The sequence below is a fragment of the Trichechus manatus genome, unplaced genomic scaffold (assembly GCF_000243295.1).
Source record: "Trichechus manatus latirostris isolate Lorelei unplaced genomic scaffold, TriManLat1.0 scaffold00165, whole genome shotgun sequence".
Lineage (NCBI taxonomy): Eukaryota > Metazoa > Chordata > Mammalia > Sirenia > Trichechidae > Trichechus > Trichechus manatus.
The window spans coordinates 5,290,082-5,307,472 of NW_004444101.1; the positions used below are offsets into that span (position 1 = coordinate 5,290,082).

Genomic DNA, 17,391 nt, shown 5'->3' on the forward strand with positions numbered 1-17,391 from the left:
TCCTGCCATCATTTCTCTGCTACCGCTTCTTGAGCCTTCTCTCTCTGTCTCTGTCTGCTGGTTCCAGACAGAGGTGGTGGTGGGATTGTCTCTCTCCCACCTCTGGAATGGCTCACCTCAAGCCCAGTGGGATGGCAAAACTGACCAATCCCTCTGGTAGGTTACAATTACCCTATGTACACAGTCTCACACAGTCACTTGGGTGGGAGTTAGAAGACCATGGTGAGAAAGGCCACACAAAAGCAATCCATTGCACCACACTGCTTAATACAGAAGGTTTTATATTTTTCTTTGATATCTGTGATTGGTACTTTGAACTGATATTTCATGTATAGGAAATACCTTAATATCTTACTTGAAAAGATTTGCTTTAATGGTCCATTCAAAAGCACTAGCTTAATTACACTATGATGTATGGAATGAGTTAAGTATACAGATTGACTTTATTTGTGAAGTTTAAATTTTTTGTTGTTCTAGGGCCAAAGAATGCATTGTTTCATCTATCTGTGAAGTTTTTCCCACCTGACCCGGGCCAGTTGCAAGAAGAATATACAAGGTAGAGAGTGCATCCTGAGCCGAGGTTGCATGCACAGGGATCTTATAGCCATCTGGTATTGCCCACAATGCCTGGCTTATCAGATGCTCAGGGTGTGCTTGCTGAAAGAATGAATGAGCCTCTTGTACACTTAAAAATTTTAGTAAACATATAGTAGTTAAAAGAACGCCATGCAGACTAAACCAAAAGCTAAGAAGTTTCCTGAACACAACCAAACACTGAGGGACAGTGTAGTAGGGGTTGGGGTCTGGGAACCATGGTTTCAGGGGACATCTAGGTCAATTGGCATAACAAAGTTTATTAAAAAAAGTTCTGCGGGGACAAGGAAGCTGGTGATAGGGAACCCAAGTTTGAGAAAGGATAGTGTTGATGTGTTGTGAGATTGTTAACCATTGTCATAGGGCAACATTTGTAGTAACTGTTAAATGAGAAACTATTTTGTTCTGTAAGCCTTCATCATAAGTGAGAATAACAGCACAATTGGAAGAGTGTAGTCAATGTCACTGAACTGTGCATGTAGAAATTTTTGAAACAGTGTATCTTTGGCTATGTGTATTCACCAAAAAAAAAAAGGTTGAGAAGTTAGAGGGTTAATATGTTGTGGGGTTGTTAACCAATGTCATAGAACAACATGTGTACTACTGTTTCGTGAGAAACTATTTGTTCTGTAAGCCTTCACCTGAAGTACAATAAAATATAAAAAAAAAAAAAAGTTCTGCATCCCACTTTGGTGAGTGGCGTCTGGGGTCTTAAAAGCTAGCGAGTGGCCACCTAAGATGCATCAGTTGGTCCCAACCCACCTGGAGCAAAGGAGAATGAAGAACACCAAAGACACAAGGAAAATATTAGCCCTAGAGACAAAAGGGGCCACATAAACCAGAGACTCCATCAGCCTGAGACCAGAAGAACTAGATGGTGCCTGGCTACCATCAATGACCGCCCTGACAGGGAACACAGCAGAGAGTCCTTGATGGAGCGGGAGAAAGCTAGGGTGCAGAAATTAAATTCTAGTAAGAAGACCAGACTTAATGGTCTGACTGAGACTGGAGGAACCCCAGAAGAAATGGCCCCCGGACTCTCTGTTAACCCAGAACTAACACCATTCCCGAAGCCAACTCTTCAGACAAAAATTAGACTGGACTATGAGACATAAAATAATACTCATGAAGAGTGTGCTTCTTCATTCAAGCAGATACATGAGACTAAATGGGCGGCTCCTGTCCAAAGGCAGGATGAGAAGGCAGAAAGGGACAGGAGCTGGTTGAATGGACACAGGAAACCCGGGGTGGAAGGGGACAGTGTGCTGTCACGTTACAGGGATTACAGCTAGTGTCACATAACAATATGTATATAAATTTTGTATGAGAAATTAACTTGAGCCGTAAACTTTCACCTAAAGCACAATTAAAAAAAAAAAAAAAGGAACCCCATGCAACTGTCGGTTTGTTGTACTGTGGTGGCTGTGTGTTGCTGTGGTGTTGGAAGCTATGCCACTGGTATTTCAAATACCAGCAGGGTCACCTATGGTGGACAGGTTTCAGCAGAGCTTCCAGACTAAGACTGACTAGGAAGGAGGACCTGGTAGTCTACTTCTGAAAAAATTGACCGGTGAAAACCTTATGAATAGCAGCATGGAACATTGTCTGGTATAGTGCTGGAAGATGAGCCCCTCAGGTTGAATGGAGTCCAGCTTTTGGGCCCTTCATTTGCTGATGTGGCATGACTCAAAATGAGAAGAAATAGCTGCAAACATCCGTTAATAATCAGAACATGGAATGTACAAAGTATGAATCTAGGAAAACTGGAAGTCATCAAAAATGAAATGGATCACATAAACGTCGATATCCTAGGCATTATTGAACTGAAATGGACTGGTATTGGCCATTTAATCAGACAGTCATATGGTCTACTCTGCTGGGAGTGACAAAAGGAATGGCGTCGCATTCATTGTCAAAAAGAACATTTCAAGATCCGTCCTGAAGTACACACTGTCAGTGATGGGATAATATCCACATGCCTAATTATTCAAATTTACACACCAACTGCTAATGCCAAAGATAAAGAAATTGAAGATTTTTACCAACTTCTGCAGTTGGAAATTGATCAAACATGCAACCAAGATGCATTCATAATTACTGGTGATTGGAATGCAAAAGTTGGAAACAAAGAAGGATCAGTAGTAGGAAAATATGGCTTTGGTGATAGAAACAACAACAGAGATCACATGATAGAATTTTGCAAGACCAATGACTTACTCATTGCAAATACCTTTTTTCAACAACATAAACAGTGACTGTACATGTGGACCGCGCCAGATGGAGTACACAGGAATCAAATTGACTACATCTGTGGAAAGAGATAATGGAGAAACTCAATATCATCAGTCAGAACAAGGCCAGGGGCCAACATGAGGAACAGACCATCAATTGCTCATATGCAAGTTCAAGTTGAAGCTGAAGAAAATTAGAGCAAGTCCACGAGAGCCAAAATATGACCTTGACAATATTGCACCTGAATTTAGAGACCATATCAAGAATACATATGATGCAATGAACACTAATGACCGAAGACCAGACGAGTTGTGGAATGACATCAAGGACATAATACATGAAGAAAGCAAAAGGTTATTAAACAGACAGGGAAGAAAGAAAAGACCAAAATGGATGTCAGAAGAGATTCTGAAACTTGCTTTTGAAGGTCGAGTAGCTAAAGCAAATAGAAGAAATGATGAAGTAAAAGAATTGAACCGAAGATTTCAAAAGATGGCTCAAGAAGACAGAGTAAAGTATTATAATGACATATGCAAAGACCTGGAGTTAGAAAACCAAAAGGGAAGAACATGCTTGGTATTTCTCAAACTGACAGTACTGAAGAAAAAATTCAAGCCTTAAGCTGCAATATTGAAGGATTCTATGGGGAAAATGTTGAACACACAGGAGGCATCAAAAGAAGATGGAAAGAATACACAGAATCACTGTCCCAAAAAGAATTGGTCAGCGTTCAGCCACTTCAGGAGGCAGGATATGATCAAGAACCGATGGTACTGAAGGAGGAAGTCCAAGCTGCATCGAAGGGAATGACAAAAAACAAGACTTCAGGAATTGATGGAATACCAATTGAGATGTTTCAACGAACATCATGCAGTGCTGGAGGTGCTCGCTCATCTATGTCAAGAAATTTGGAAGACAGCTTCTTGGCCAACCAACTGGAAGAGATCCATGTTTGTGCCCATTCCAAAGAAAAGTGATCCAACAGAATGTGGTAATTATCAAACAGTGTCATTAATATCACACACAAGTGAATTTTTCTGAAGATCATTCAAAAGCAGTTACAACAGTACATCAACAGGGAACTGCCAGAAGTTCAAGCTGGATTCAGAAGAGGATGTGAAATGAGGGATATCATTGCTGATGTCAGATGGATTTTGGCTGAAAGCAGAGAATACAAGAGATGTTTACCTGTGTTTCAGTGACTATGCAAAGGCATTCGACTTTGTGGATCTTAACAAATTATGGACACCATTGCGAAGAATGGAAATTCCAGAACACTTAATTGCCCTCATGAGGAACCTGTACATAGACTAAGAGACAGTAGTTTGAACAGAACAGAGGGATACTGTGTGGTTTAGAATCAGAAAGGGTCTACATCAGGGTTGTATCCTTTTGCCATTCTTATTCAGTCTGTATTCTGAGCAAATAATCCTAGAAACTGGACTATATGAAGAAGAAGGGGGCATCAGGATTGGAGGAAGACTCATTAACAATCTACTGTATGCAGATGACACAACCTTGCTTGCTGAAAGTGAAGAGGACTTGAAGCACTTATGATGAAGATCAAAGACTACAGCCTTCAGTATAGATTACACTTCAACATAAAAAAAGGAAAATCAACGCCCTTGGAAGCAGCAGTCAAGAAATCAAACGACGTGTTACACTGGGCAAATCTACTGCAAAAGACCTCTTTAAAATGTTGAAAAGCAAAGATGTCACTTTGAGGACTAAGGTGCACCTAACCCAAGCCGTGATACTTTCAGTCGCCTTATATACATGTGAAAGCTGGACAATGAATAAGGAAGACTGAAGAAGAATTGATGCTTTTGAATTATGATGTTTGTGAAGAATATTGAATATACCGTGGACTGCCAGAAGAATGAACAAATCTGTCTTTGAAGAAGTACAGCCAGAATGCTCCTTAGAAGCTAGGATGGCAAGACTTCATCTCACGTACTTTGGACATGTTATTAAGAGGGACCAGTCCGTGGAGAAGGATATCACGGTTGGCTAAGTAGAGGGTCAGCGAAAAAGAGGAACACCCTCAACGAGGTGGATTGACACAGTGGCGCCAACGGTGGACTCAAGCATAGGAACGATTGAGAGGAAGGTGCAGGACCTCAAGTGTTTCGTTCTGTTGTACTTAGGGACGTTCTGAGTCAGAAGCAACTTGATGGCACCTAACAACAACAGTTAAAAGAAACATTTTGACTGTTGACTCTTGCACATAAACAAATGCAAGTAGGATTTGGAAGAAAGGTTTGTGGTAAAAATCAGAGAATAAAAAATGAGATGTTAGGGTAATATTGAACTAATAGTCTCCCAATGAACATAGATTTCTCCACTAACAAAGTTCTTAGGAACTTTTGAGTATATGTTTACTTCCTTATCAGCAAAATATATTTAGCTGGAAGAAGGTCTAAGCATCAAAGTGTCCTTACAGATACATGGAGCAGAAATATTTAGGTGAGTTCTTTTGTGCTACTATTTTGGATTCAAGATAGATTCTTTGCAAACGTAGTTGAAAGAAAATTTAACAGTGTTTCGTCTTGTCAATATGATTATGGAAGTTTTTTTCTTTATATTTTTACATACTCCTGCATGTATCAATTTTCTAACAAAGCAACCTAAAACCAACCCAAAACCCAAGGTCAGAAAGAAGATAGAAGAGAACTATGAGGCTGTTTTGGTTGTAGTTGTTGAGACGGTATGAGAATAACTTTTTAGCCTCCCAGGCTAAAAATGGATCTAGAAGTGGGTCATAGATGTCTGTGAGCCTTTCTTTAAAAGGTCTCTGCGGGTTGTTTGGACACCACGGAACCATAGTGTGTCAGCCAAAGGGGATGTAGTGAGCACATCAGTTCAGCCTTTCCTTACAGGTGAGGAGACTGAAAGCCAGGGGCATTAAACATGCCTTTATGAGTGGACACAGTTTATCCTAGAGTGTTGGAAATGCCTTACGTTTAGGAAAAGGTTCCTTTTGAGGGATTCACTTTTAAATACATGTACCTGGGAAATGGTGGGGAATCAGGAGCATTACTCAATCCAGGTTCCTGAATTCAAGTCTTAGGACTTGTTCTGGGGAGTCAGTTTTATAGTTAACCCCTCTTCATTTTTATGTTGGAAGTTCCTTTTTTTTTTAATGAAAAAGTACATGTTTATGGTAAAATTAAAACTTAAAAATAAAACTATAAACAGTGAAAATTCCCCTTCACTGTCTACACACCTGCCCTTAACAGCCGGGAGTATGTATTCCAGATGAATCCACAGCAATGGACACACAGACATAGGGTTTTAAAGAAATCATTATTTTATAAAACAGTATCAAACTGTACATATTGAACTATAGGTTCATCTTCCTCCCATTTAACAACATGCCATGGGCATCTTTCCATATTAGTATATGTGGCTATCCCCTAATTTATTTAATTATTCCCCTATTAATGCATATTTAGATTATTTCTAATTTATCTCTGTTATAATACTACAAATAAACATTTTTGTCCACATATCTTTGTGAACTCAAGGGACTATTTCTGCAGGAAAGATTCATAGAAGTGGAATTACGAAGTTAAAGGGTACTCACATTTTAAATTTCAAGAGAATGTCCTAAAATGTTAGTAGCTTGCACTAGTGTGTAAACTCCAAGGAGGGCAGGGAGTCTGTCTCGTCCACCACTCTGTTTCCAGCTCCAAGAACAGTACCTGGAGCATAAAAAGGCTCAATAATTATTTGTTGATCGAATAAATGAATATATAAGTGTTTTCAAATTGCCTTTAGTTACTTTCTCCCCAGTGGTATTCATGAGTGCCTGTTGCTCAGATCCTAGCCAAGACCAAATATTATCAATCTGTTTAAAAATTTTATAGCCACATTTTAAACTGTGTCTTAGTTGGGTATTTATGCTATTTCTTCCAAAATTGTGAGTCCAGTTTTGTAGGTGTAACAGAAATAATAATAGTTTATGAACTTCCTCCTTAGAGGTGTTGCTGCTGACAGAATAATGATGTGGGAATATGGTATGCATGGAAAGACTGTCTTCTATTTTTTATTGTTAGCATTTGAGTGCTTCTTGTGTGCTGAGCACTTTGTGTGCGTTATCTGATGTGTGTGACTCAGCTCTGCTGAAATGGTCTGTCATCTGACCTTTGGTTGGTAGCTGCTGTTGCATGAAAGGCCTTTTGTGACTGTGCATTCAGGCCACTGTGCTCCCTGGGCGCTGGCCTGTCTTGGGGCCCATTGTAGTCCTGCTCTGGAGGACTGTCAGCATTGGAGCTGACCTCTGTCCTGCTTTCAACCCCTCCAGGTACCTATTTGCCCTGCAACTCAAGAGGGACTTGCTGGAGGGGCGGCTGACCTGCAGCGACACCACTGCAGCTCTCCTCGCGTCTCATCTCCTGCAGTGTCAGTATCTCCTGCGGCACGGTGATGTCCTGGGCCCCAGCATGCTGATGGGGACCCCTGTAGTCGGCACAGGGCATACGGAGTTGAGAGCAGGTCAAAGACAGGGCACTTCTGCTCGCAGGTGTTTCTGATAAGCCTAAGATGCATTTCTGTGAAATGGAGCTCTTCCTGGCAAACACCTCCACTAGGAGAGGAGGCGGAGGCCAAAGTCTGCAGCCATGTCCATTGTTTGGGGTCTCTGGGGTGTGCATGTCCCCAGCAGTCCATCTTCAGTCTCTGACCAGACTCAGACCGAGGCTCCACACACCCCGCAGGCCTCCCTGGGGAGAGCTGTGTCCTCTCTGACTAGCTCAGCATCAGACCTGGAAGGAAAGAGAAAGCGGCCCTTAGTGCCCCAGACAGAGTGACAGATGGCTCAGAAGTGTGTGAGGACTTCTTTCACAAATAAGCTGATAGGCATGTAAGCAGAGGAGGTTCGGAAGGCAGGGTGCCTCGCTGGCGTCAGGAAGCCACCGCTGTGGGAATCAGCAGTGAGAAGGCCCACCTGGCTCCAGGCTGGAGGCTGAACCACATGTCTAGAGTCGTAGAGCTAGCGGTTCTGACATCTCAGTGCAGAAGTGTGGTACAGAAAGTGTCAGGGATTTTCAGGAATTGTTGCCCTGATACACCCTCTTCGGTAGCAGATGTCATCCCAGGCCCCATCCTGCTATGTGGGGCTTGCTAACGGCCACCACATAGATTTTTCTCACTTGACCTGAGGGTTCCCAGGTAGGCAGGCGGCTTTGCAGTGTGTCCTCCGGAGCTGCTGCGGGTGGTGCCCCAGGGAGGGTCCAGCGGGTCAGTTTGCTTTAGCTGGACTCTGTGTTACAGTGGCTTTTCCAGCTGTAACCTTCCCCTTAACGGTGCTGCTCAGACAGAGGAGACAGGACAGCTGAGAGAGGGTGGGGTTGGCACCAGCCCCGCTGCTGTAGAGAGCATCACTGAGCAGGAGGAGAAGCAGGGTGGGACCGAAGCGCAAGCAGGGAGCTGCCCGCCAGCCTGTGTGAGTCGTGCAGGTGCCACGGGTGCCCAGGGAGCACCCTGAAGCTTACTCACAGACGGCTCCATGGGGCTTGTGTGCTTGCCACTTCTCCATGGATTTGAGGTTGTTCCAAAGCAAAAAAAGCTAAATTTGTTTTAAAAAATTCTCAAACAATTTTAAAAATTTTGTTAAAGAAAGGCTTAAAATTGTTGAGCTTTACTACAGTTTTTAAAACATTTGCAGCCTTGTTGTTGTTGTTAGGTGCCGTGGAGTCGGTTCCGACTCACAGCGACCCCGTGTACCACAGAACGAAACACGCCCGCTCCTGCGCCATCCTCACAGTCATTGCTATGCTTGAGCCCATTGTTGCAGCCACTTGTCAGTCCATCTCACTGAGGAAATTAGAAAGAGATGTTGTTTCTAAAGAAATTTGAGAGGCCCTGAAGGGAAAAAATGATTTAAAACACATTATCCTGAAACAAAGTGCATTATCCTGGTTGTGATCCTGAGACAGCTCGCGTGTGAAGTGCATACTGAAACAGTAAGTCAGTACTCATGTTAGACTCGAGGCTCAGTCTGCCTCCCGGAGTCGCTCCCAGGCTTTGTCCTTCAGAATCAGAAAAATCCGCAACGCTTGCCTTCGTGTCACACTTAATTGCCTTTTTAACAGCAGAAACTATGTGCAAAAATAAAATAGAAAATCTTGGATTTTTAGAGATATATTATTTTAGTATACATCCAGGATAATTTTTTTACTTTTGCTTGTGCACCTGCATGTACAGATGCCTATATTTTACTCAAACATTAGAATTACTAACTTTATTATCCACCTCAGCGGAGATAGGAGACTATGACGAAACTCTGGACCGAGAGCACCTCAGAGTCAGCGAGTACCTGCCTGAGCAGGCGCGCTTCCTGGAGAAGGTGCTGGAGTTCCATCAGAAGCACACGTGAGTCCATCGAGTCCGCGGCAGGCACACTGTCGCTGCGGTCATGACTGGACCAAGGGGATGAGGTGGCTGGAGGGCTGATGCTGGGCTTCTGCAGGGCTGGCTAAAGTGACACCCCTGCTCCCTGGTCTCGGGACACGAGCTGCCCCGTTGCTGCCACACCACTTTAGAGACGGCTAGAAAAGACAGGGGGGACCTGAGGACGTGATCCCCAGGAGCAGAATCGCGGTGGCTGTTTGCAGCAGCCCTTTACACGTCCACGAGCCGTTTCTCACTAAAGTATGTAAGAAGTAGTATTGTCCAAGTAACTACATAGTAGGAACAAGAGTAGTTCTGGAGTGGAATGGAAGAAATGCCTGTGTTGGAGTTAACAGTGTCTACCTACATCAAGAGAGTTGCTATTCCTCCTGGCAGCCATGTTCTGTGACTTGTTACATGTTCATGTCCAAAATGTGATGGTCCTATGTTCTCTGGATTGCAGTGAAGGAGACTCAGAGGAGGGAGGCCGGAGCGGGGGATGAAGGAGGAGGCTGGGGGTGGCTGGAGGAAGAGGAGGAGGGGTGAACTGGAGGAGTAGGGGTGTTGGAGGAAGAGGAGGAGGGGGGTTGGAGGAAGAGGAGGAGGGGGAGCTGGAGGAAGAGGGGAGTTGGAGGAAGAGGAAGAAAGGGAGCTGGAGGAGGAGGAGGAGGGATGGAGGAGGAGGACTGAAGTGACTGAGGCAACAGAAAAGAAGCAGGGAGGGCCATATGGGGCTCAGAGGCCGTGGTTGGTGGCCTGTGGCATAGGTGCTCATGACATCCGTATCACCACAGGATGCAGGTTCCTCTGGTGACTCTGCCTGTCCTTCCCTGGTGGCTTGTTGAGAAGCAAGCTTATTGTATAATGTAACGTCACAAAGATGAGGCTCTCCTGAGATTCACTGACAGCCATCCCCCATACCCTCAACACAGCTGATGGATCGCTGTTTGTGGGCTGTTGTTTGTGTAGCAGATAAATGAACTTAGGGACAGTGAACTACCGACCCTCTAAAAACAAAGCTTTCCTCTGTTGGTGGTTTGTTCCGTTTGTCTGTGTCCCGGATCACATCTGTGATACCTTTGGCTCTCTCAGGGATCAGGTTCTCTCTGTGATGGGGTCATTCTGCTTTCATTGCAGGGGCCAGACGCCTGCTGAGTCAGATTTCCAGGTGCTGGAAATTGCTCGGAAGTTGGAAATGTATGGCATCAGGTTTCACGTGGCTTCTGACAGGGAGGGAACCAAGATTAACCTGGCTGTTTCCCACATGGGTGTCCTCGTATTCCAGGTAGGCTGGCGGTGGCAAGGAGGGTCAGCTGAGCTGGCTGCCATACCTGGGTGGGGAGAGTGTCGGGTGTTGTCTACTCTGACTTGTTGTTTATAGATATGTAAGTTGGTAAGTTTTTATTCTCATGAATAAGGTCTTGGATTTGGAGGAGGAATTTACATGTCTCTGATCGATGCCTCACTCAGTAGAGAAGTTCTTTCTCGTCCCTCCTGTAGCCTGTGTGACTGTCCTCGCTGTCACGGAGCGCACATCCCCAGGGCCGCCCACCCCTCTGCCGTGCACACACCACAGATTGACCATTCTCAAGTGTCTATCCAGTTTTTAGTGTGTTCGCAGAGTTGTGCAGCTATCACAGTCTCGTTCCAGAACATTTTCATCACCCTACCCAAAAACACTGTACCTGTTAGCAGTCACTCCCCATCCCCCCAAGCCCTGACGACCGCTAATCTACTCTCTGTCTCTGTGGGTTGGCCCGTGAGTGGAATCATACAATATGTGGCCTTTTCTGTCTGAATTCTTTCATTTAGATAATGTCTTCAAGGTTCATCCCTGTTGTAGCGTGTATCAGTGTACTTCATTACTTTTTATGATCAAAGAGTTTTAGTGTTTTGTTTTGTTTTTAATATCTTTGAAGGGAAAAGCGTTAGTTACCTTGCTGTCTCCCGTCTCAAGTTGTCAGAAAAGAGTCAATGGTGATGATAATCAAGAGAGTTGAAGAGTAAATGCTAGACATATGTTTCAATAACTAAAAACATTTTTATTTGAACAATTTCTAACTTACAGAAAAGTTGCAAGAATAGTACAGAGAACATACCCTTCACCGTGAGGCCCCAGTCAATGTCATCAGCTGCCCCAGTGATGCTGTTTACAGCACAAGGGTCTGCTCCAGGGTCAGGCATTGCAGTCAGTATGTCTTTCTAACCTCTTCCAATCTGGAATGGTTCTTGATTCTTCCCTGGATTTTCATGACGTGACATTTTGGATGATTATGGGCCGGACATTTTGTAGAATGTCCCTCAGTGTGGGTTGGTCCAGTCGTTCCTCACGAGTACTTCATCAGTTAAGCTTCTCTGCCAGGTAAATCACAGAGCAATGCTGTGTCCTTGTGGCTTCAATCAGGTGCCAGAGGAGGTTGTCCTGTCCCGTGACTGATGGTGGTCATTTTGATCACTCGGTCAAGATGATGTTTGCCAGGTGTCTCTACCACCATGTTGCTTTTTGTCCCTTGTCATTAATAACTACTTGTGGAGAGATACTTTGAGACCACGTTAATACCCCGGTGCTCACCCCACTCGCCACGAGTGGGAACCCTCTGACAGCTGCCCAGTGACGGTCTGCCGCTGCGAGGAGGAGATTTCTCCCCTTTTTTTGTTTATATCATTGTGGACACGTGGATTTGTACTAAAATTATATTCTAATTAGAATAATAATAATTTAGGTTAAAATCTGATACTTTAATCCAGCATATCATTATGTATTTTCATCTTGATGTTGTCCCAGATTTGGCCAATGGGAGTCCCTTCAAGCCAGCTCCAGTGTCATTTTGGCGTGTCCCCACACTTTCTGAGCACTTCTTTACTTTGTTTCACAGCAAGATATTCCAGGCTCATCTTGTACTCTACCTGCTCAGCCCTGGAATCAGCTGTTTCTCAGAGAGCCCTGGTCCTTTCAGTGGGGAGTGGTGTTTGGAAACCAGGATCTACACGCTAGACATACCCATTGCTTTTTTGGGTGTCACTGCTCTCAGGTCCTCTCAATGCACAAAGCTGTACATGTGCACACGCACATACCCCTGCATCTATCTCTGTGTCTATCTGTACGTACTGAAACTGAGTACGCGCCATGAGCTCAGTCCCAGACCAGTACCACATGAAAGCTCATCCCAGCTTTCCTTCTCTCCTCAGTGAGAAACCCAGTCCCCACCCCCAGCCCTGCCTGGCCACCCTCCTACCCCACTCAGACCACCTCCTTGCCGGTGTGGGCCCCAAACAGCTTTTTGATATTGAGACGGATGAACATAATCTGTGAGGAATCCTTATCAAAGAAATGAGTTATCTTCTAGAATAGATACATCACATGTTTAGTCTCTGTGTTTATACAGTTATAGAACATCAAGTGGGGACCGAGTTCTCTGCCAAGGGATATAACGGAAGTGCGGTCTGTCCCTCGGGAAACCTCGAGTGTGGGCTGAGCTTACAGGTGTGTCATGAAGTGTTTGTCTCTTAACTTTCAGGGCACCACCAAAATTAATACTTTCAATTGGTCTAAGGTCCGTAAACTAAGCTTCAAGAGGAAAAGGTTTCTTATTAAACTCCACCCAGAGGTCCACGTAAGTATTACTTTGAGCCCTTTTTAAATTGTAAGGGAATTTATTCTGCTAGAATGTTGAGTGTCACCTCATAAATCATTTCAACATAAGGCAAACAAGAACTTTAAGGACAGGATTTAGAATTTGGGTCTGGAATGTTCTAGGGGTACCCTTCCAGGTGCATCAGAACCGCCTGGAGGCTTGTCCCAACACCCCCAATTTAGGACTCAGTGAGTGTGGGAGAGGTGGCCTGAGAAGTTGCATGTCTCACACGTCCCCAGGTGAGCCCAGAGCCGTCGGCTTCCTTGTTTTCAAGGCAGCAAAGCTCTAGTGAGAGTGTCTCACTGTGAGCCAGCGCCCTGTAGCAAGTCAGTTAGAGCTTCCTCCTCCCTGAACTGGGAGTGGCCCCAGTACTCTCCCGTGTCATTCACTGAGAAATTGACCTTTGAATAGCTCCAACTGAAGAGGCCTTCGTTATCAGAAAATAAATACTCCTTTCTTTTGAGAAAGGAGCCCTGGTGGCACAGTGGTTAAGCGCTCAGCTGCTAACCAGCAGCTCAGTGGTTCGAACCCACCAGCTGCTCTGTGGGAGAAAGCTGTGGCAGTCTGCTTCTGTAAAGATTACAGCCTTGGCAACCCCATGGGGCAGCTCTCTTCTATCCTGTAGGGTCTCTAGGAGTCGGAATCGACTCAACAGCAGCGGGTTTTCTATTGAGATGGTTAGTCCGTAGGTGGCACAAATGGTTACGTGCTCGCCTACTGGCCAAAAGGTTGCAGTCTGAACCCACCCAGAGGCGCCTCGGAAGACAGGCCTGGCGATCTGCTTCCGAAAGATCACAGCCTTAAAAACTCTGAGGCAGTTCTACTCTGCACGTATGGGTTGCCATGAGTCAGAATTGACTCAACAGCACCTAACAACAACAAAGTAGTAATTATATGTGAATTTACTGAAATGAGGAGAAATAGAAAAAGTATAGTCTGATGGTTGGGAAAAATCCAATACTTCACAGTGTTCAAAGAGGTTCAAACTGTTCCATGTCCACTTTACAGAGGAAGTGAGAATGTGAAAAGTAGGCCAGCCGAGCCAGCGCGGGGCTGAGGCTTAAATGAGTGCTGTTTCTGTGTCAGCCTAGACACGCCTCTCGGGTCCTGGAGGTTCAGAACCTGAGACTGATCTGCAGAAGGGCTTTCCCTCGACGTTTGCCGGACACCGGGCTCACGTGCTAAACTTAAGTGCTCCCGCTATTGGTAGACGGCGGCTTGAGAGCATGGCTTAATTCTTTATTATTCAACTATCTCTTCTATGGATGAAATGAAAGAATACAGAATACTAAAAATATATATTATACAAAATGCAAGTAAGAGACTGCTTCTTTCCCTGTAAGTAAAAAATGTTTCTGGCAGTTGTTCTGAGAAGATGGGAAAGAAGAGAATTTTTGCTCCATTCCCCAGAGCAACTATTAATTAGAGTAGCATGCTATCTCGGAGCTCAGAGCTGTGTCTACATCTGCACTCGGCGGAGTTACGCCTCATACCCTTAACACTTAGGTTATCAAGAGGAAACGTGGGGGGGACAGTACTCCAGTCTTTCTGGAAGATAATTTGGTGACATACATCAGAGGGCTCAAAAATGTACATTGTCTTTGAGGGCAGAGCTCTGTTTCTAGGACATCATCCACAGGAATAGCTAGCACCTGTCCAGAGATAGACCAGCGTGCTTTCTTCATGGGGATGTTTGTGAGCCTGGAAAACTGCATGTCCTGGACATCCAAACAGTCCCAGGTGTCCAGAGAATGGGGAAGTGAGTCAGAAACAGCATGACTGGCATGGAGAAGTGCCGTCTTTGCAGGTGGGGAAAGAAGGAGCTCAGGGAACGCCCGCAGTGTGTATGGTTGTGGGAGGTTTCTCACTCTTCTGATAGGTCTGTGATGAGTGTACACACTGAGTTTTTCTTCTCTAAGTTAGAAGTTGAATAAATGGAAGCAGGAGTCTTTGTATACAATTTTTAGAAAAAAGCCGCTTCCTAAGTTTTAGGTTTGGCATTCTGTTGTCTGAACTGTTTTCTGCATTTACTTTGCCTTGTCCAATACTTTATTCTTGAATTAGTTACTTAAAGCTTTGTGTTTTGTTTTCAGGGACCTTACCAGGATACATTAGAATTTTTGTTGGGTAGTAGAGATGAATGTAAGAATTTCTGGAAGATTTGTGTGGAGTATCACACCTTTTTTAGACTTTTTGATCAACCTAAGCCAAAAGCTAAAGCCGTCCTCTTCAGACGAGGCTCCTCCTTCAGATACAGGTAGGGGTGGTTCCAGGTGAGCCTCTCGCTAGCATGTGAGGTGGAGAAAAGGGTGCCCTTCGTTTAAGAAAAGAGTGTTGTAAGATGTTTCGGAAAACTTCATATATAATGTAGCTTTGTAAAACTTGGTAAACCTGGAGAAACGTATCAGATAAAATAATGAAAAAATAAGCTTCCTTCCTTGTTTACACTTATCAAATTGCTTACACTTATTCGAAGTATAACTTTAAATATGTATGTATGTATGTTTGTGAGAGAGATTGGCAAGCCTTACTCTTCCTTTTCTTGAACTATGAAAAATTCATGCTGGGGGTTACTGTCATATCTTTTTTAAAAACTGAACCTTTATTCACAGCGGAAGAACTCAAAAACAGCTAGTGGATTATGTTAGAGACAGTGGGATGAAGAAAATTCCCTATGAAAGGTAAAATCTGTGCTCTTTTTGATGTAAAGTGTATGTTTTTAAAATGAATGTTTTCAATATTTTTAACCTTGAATAACATTTCAGATACTTAAGTATGTATTTTGACCCTTGAGTTGAGTTTATCTTTTTTAAATATAATGGATTTATAGTGTCTTTTCAGACATTACCTTTTAGTTTCTAGAAAGTCTGTATAGTTTAGTTTATAGTGTGGTCAACTTTTCATCTGAGAATGTAGGTTGTTTGTTGGTGGATCAAAGTTTTCCTTTAGTGTAGTTAGATAATTTTAGCTCTCCTGGGGCATATATTTATTTGAATTGTTTGTTTTCCACTTTTCTCTCCACTTCTAGTTAGACACCTTATGACATTATATCAGAGTAATTGGTGACTTCTGTCTTGCCATATTTGCACATGGGTTTTCCTTAACGGACAGAGTGAACGGGTTTTTGAATCTGTCAGGAGGAGGAGGACTGGGCAGCTCACGGCTTGTCCTCTCTTTTGCAGACGGCACAGCAAGACGCAGGTGTCTGGCCGAGCTCTGACTGCAGATGTGCCCAAGCAGGTCAGTCCTTTCTGGTCAGAAACGTAGACAGTGCAACTACTGCAGCATCTTCTAACAGGGCCGTGACGATGGGTTGGTGATTACTAACTGATTCGTTTTGCCCTGGACTACCTTTCCATGTTGGATTTTCTTCTTCACATCTTTTCCATTCATTTGTTGATACGAGGCATCGAATTTTTCTTTTACCTTTTTTTTTTTAATCATCTACACTCTTTTGGAAAACAGCCTGACCGTGTTTGACAAACGAAAAAAAACAAACCCATTGCCATTGAGTCGATTCTGACTCATAGTGATCCTACAGGGCAGAGCAGAACTGCTCTGTAGGGCTTCCAAGGCTGAAATCTTGACGGAAGCAGACTGCCACATCTTTCTCCTGCAGAACAGCTGGTGGGTTCAAACTGCTGACCTTTTGGTTAGCAACCAAACACTGTGCCACCAGGGCTCCTTAGTGTTGTCACAAGAGTCTTAAAATTAGTCGTATCTTTTAATGCAGCAATTCTATTTCTGGGACTCTGTTTTCAGAAAGGAGTCCTAAATGAAGAGAAACTTTACGCCTTGGGATGTGCGTCACAGTGTTGTTTGTGATATTAAAAACCCTAAATAGCCACCATCTGTGTGGGGTGGCTCAGTAGCTGCATTGGAGTCTGTCTATTTGATGGACTTGGATTGAGCCTTAAAATCTTGTGTTGGAAGAATATTCAGTGAGCCAAGGAGATGTTCCAAATACGGATTAAGTGAAACAAGCAAGTCATGAGGCAGCCTTATGTAATACGATCCTCATTCTGATTTAAAACAAGCAGGTATGTGTAGAGAAAAGGCTGGAGGAATTAACTCACAAATGCTGCACATCATCTCTGAGTGACAGGATTATGGGTGTTTTTATTTTCCCTTTTGAGCTTTCCATATTTTCATCTTTTACAATGAACACATACTGCTTTTTGTTATCAGAAAAACAACTGAGTGAATGCTCCTTTTACAAAAGCTGAGACTATGTTAAATGCCCAGCATAGAAACGGGTTCACTTCGCTAAGCTGTGTTCGCTGTGTGGAATTCTTAGTAACTAAAAAACACTGCTTATAAAGAGTGTGTAGTAACTAGGAAAATTCTTGCTATTGTGCTAAGGGTGAAAAGCAGGAACAAAGTTATATTTATGTGTGTTTGGGCTGGTTACAGCTATATTAAAACAGTGACACACGCACACACAGTGCACGGAAAAGCATCTGGCAGGAATGTGCCACAGCGTGTGGCAGCTGCTCGGTGTCGCTAGGGTGGAGCACAGGCGACTTCGCATTTCGCG

General features: G+C 43.8%; 1 protein-coding gene across 1 annotated transcript in view; it reads left to right on the forward strand.

Annotated features, from left to right (window-relative positions):
- The window catches only part of FARP2 (FERM, ARH/RhoGEF and pleckstrin domain protein 2), an 86,571-nt gene that overhangs the window by 35,097 nt on the left and 34,083 nt on the right, over positions 1–17,391 (forward strand). The window contains 8 exon segments of the mRNA XM_023740857.1: positions 478–556; positions 7,133–7,251; positions 9,087–9,201; positions 10,357–10,504; positions 12,738–12,833; positions 14,948–15,111; positions 15,467–15,535; positions 16,037–16,094. Of these exon segments, the coding sequence (XP_023596625.1) occupies positions 478–556; positions 7,133–7,251; positions 9,087–9,201; positions 10,357–10,504; positions 12,738–12,833; positions 14,948–15,111; positions 15,467–15,535; positions 16,037–16,094 (848 nt within the window).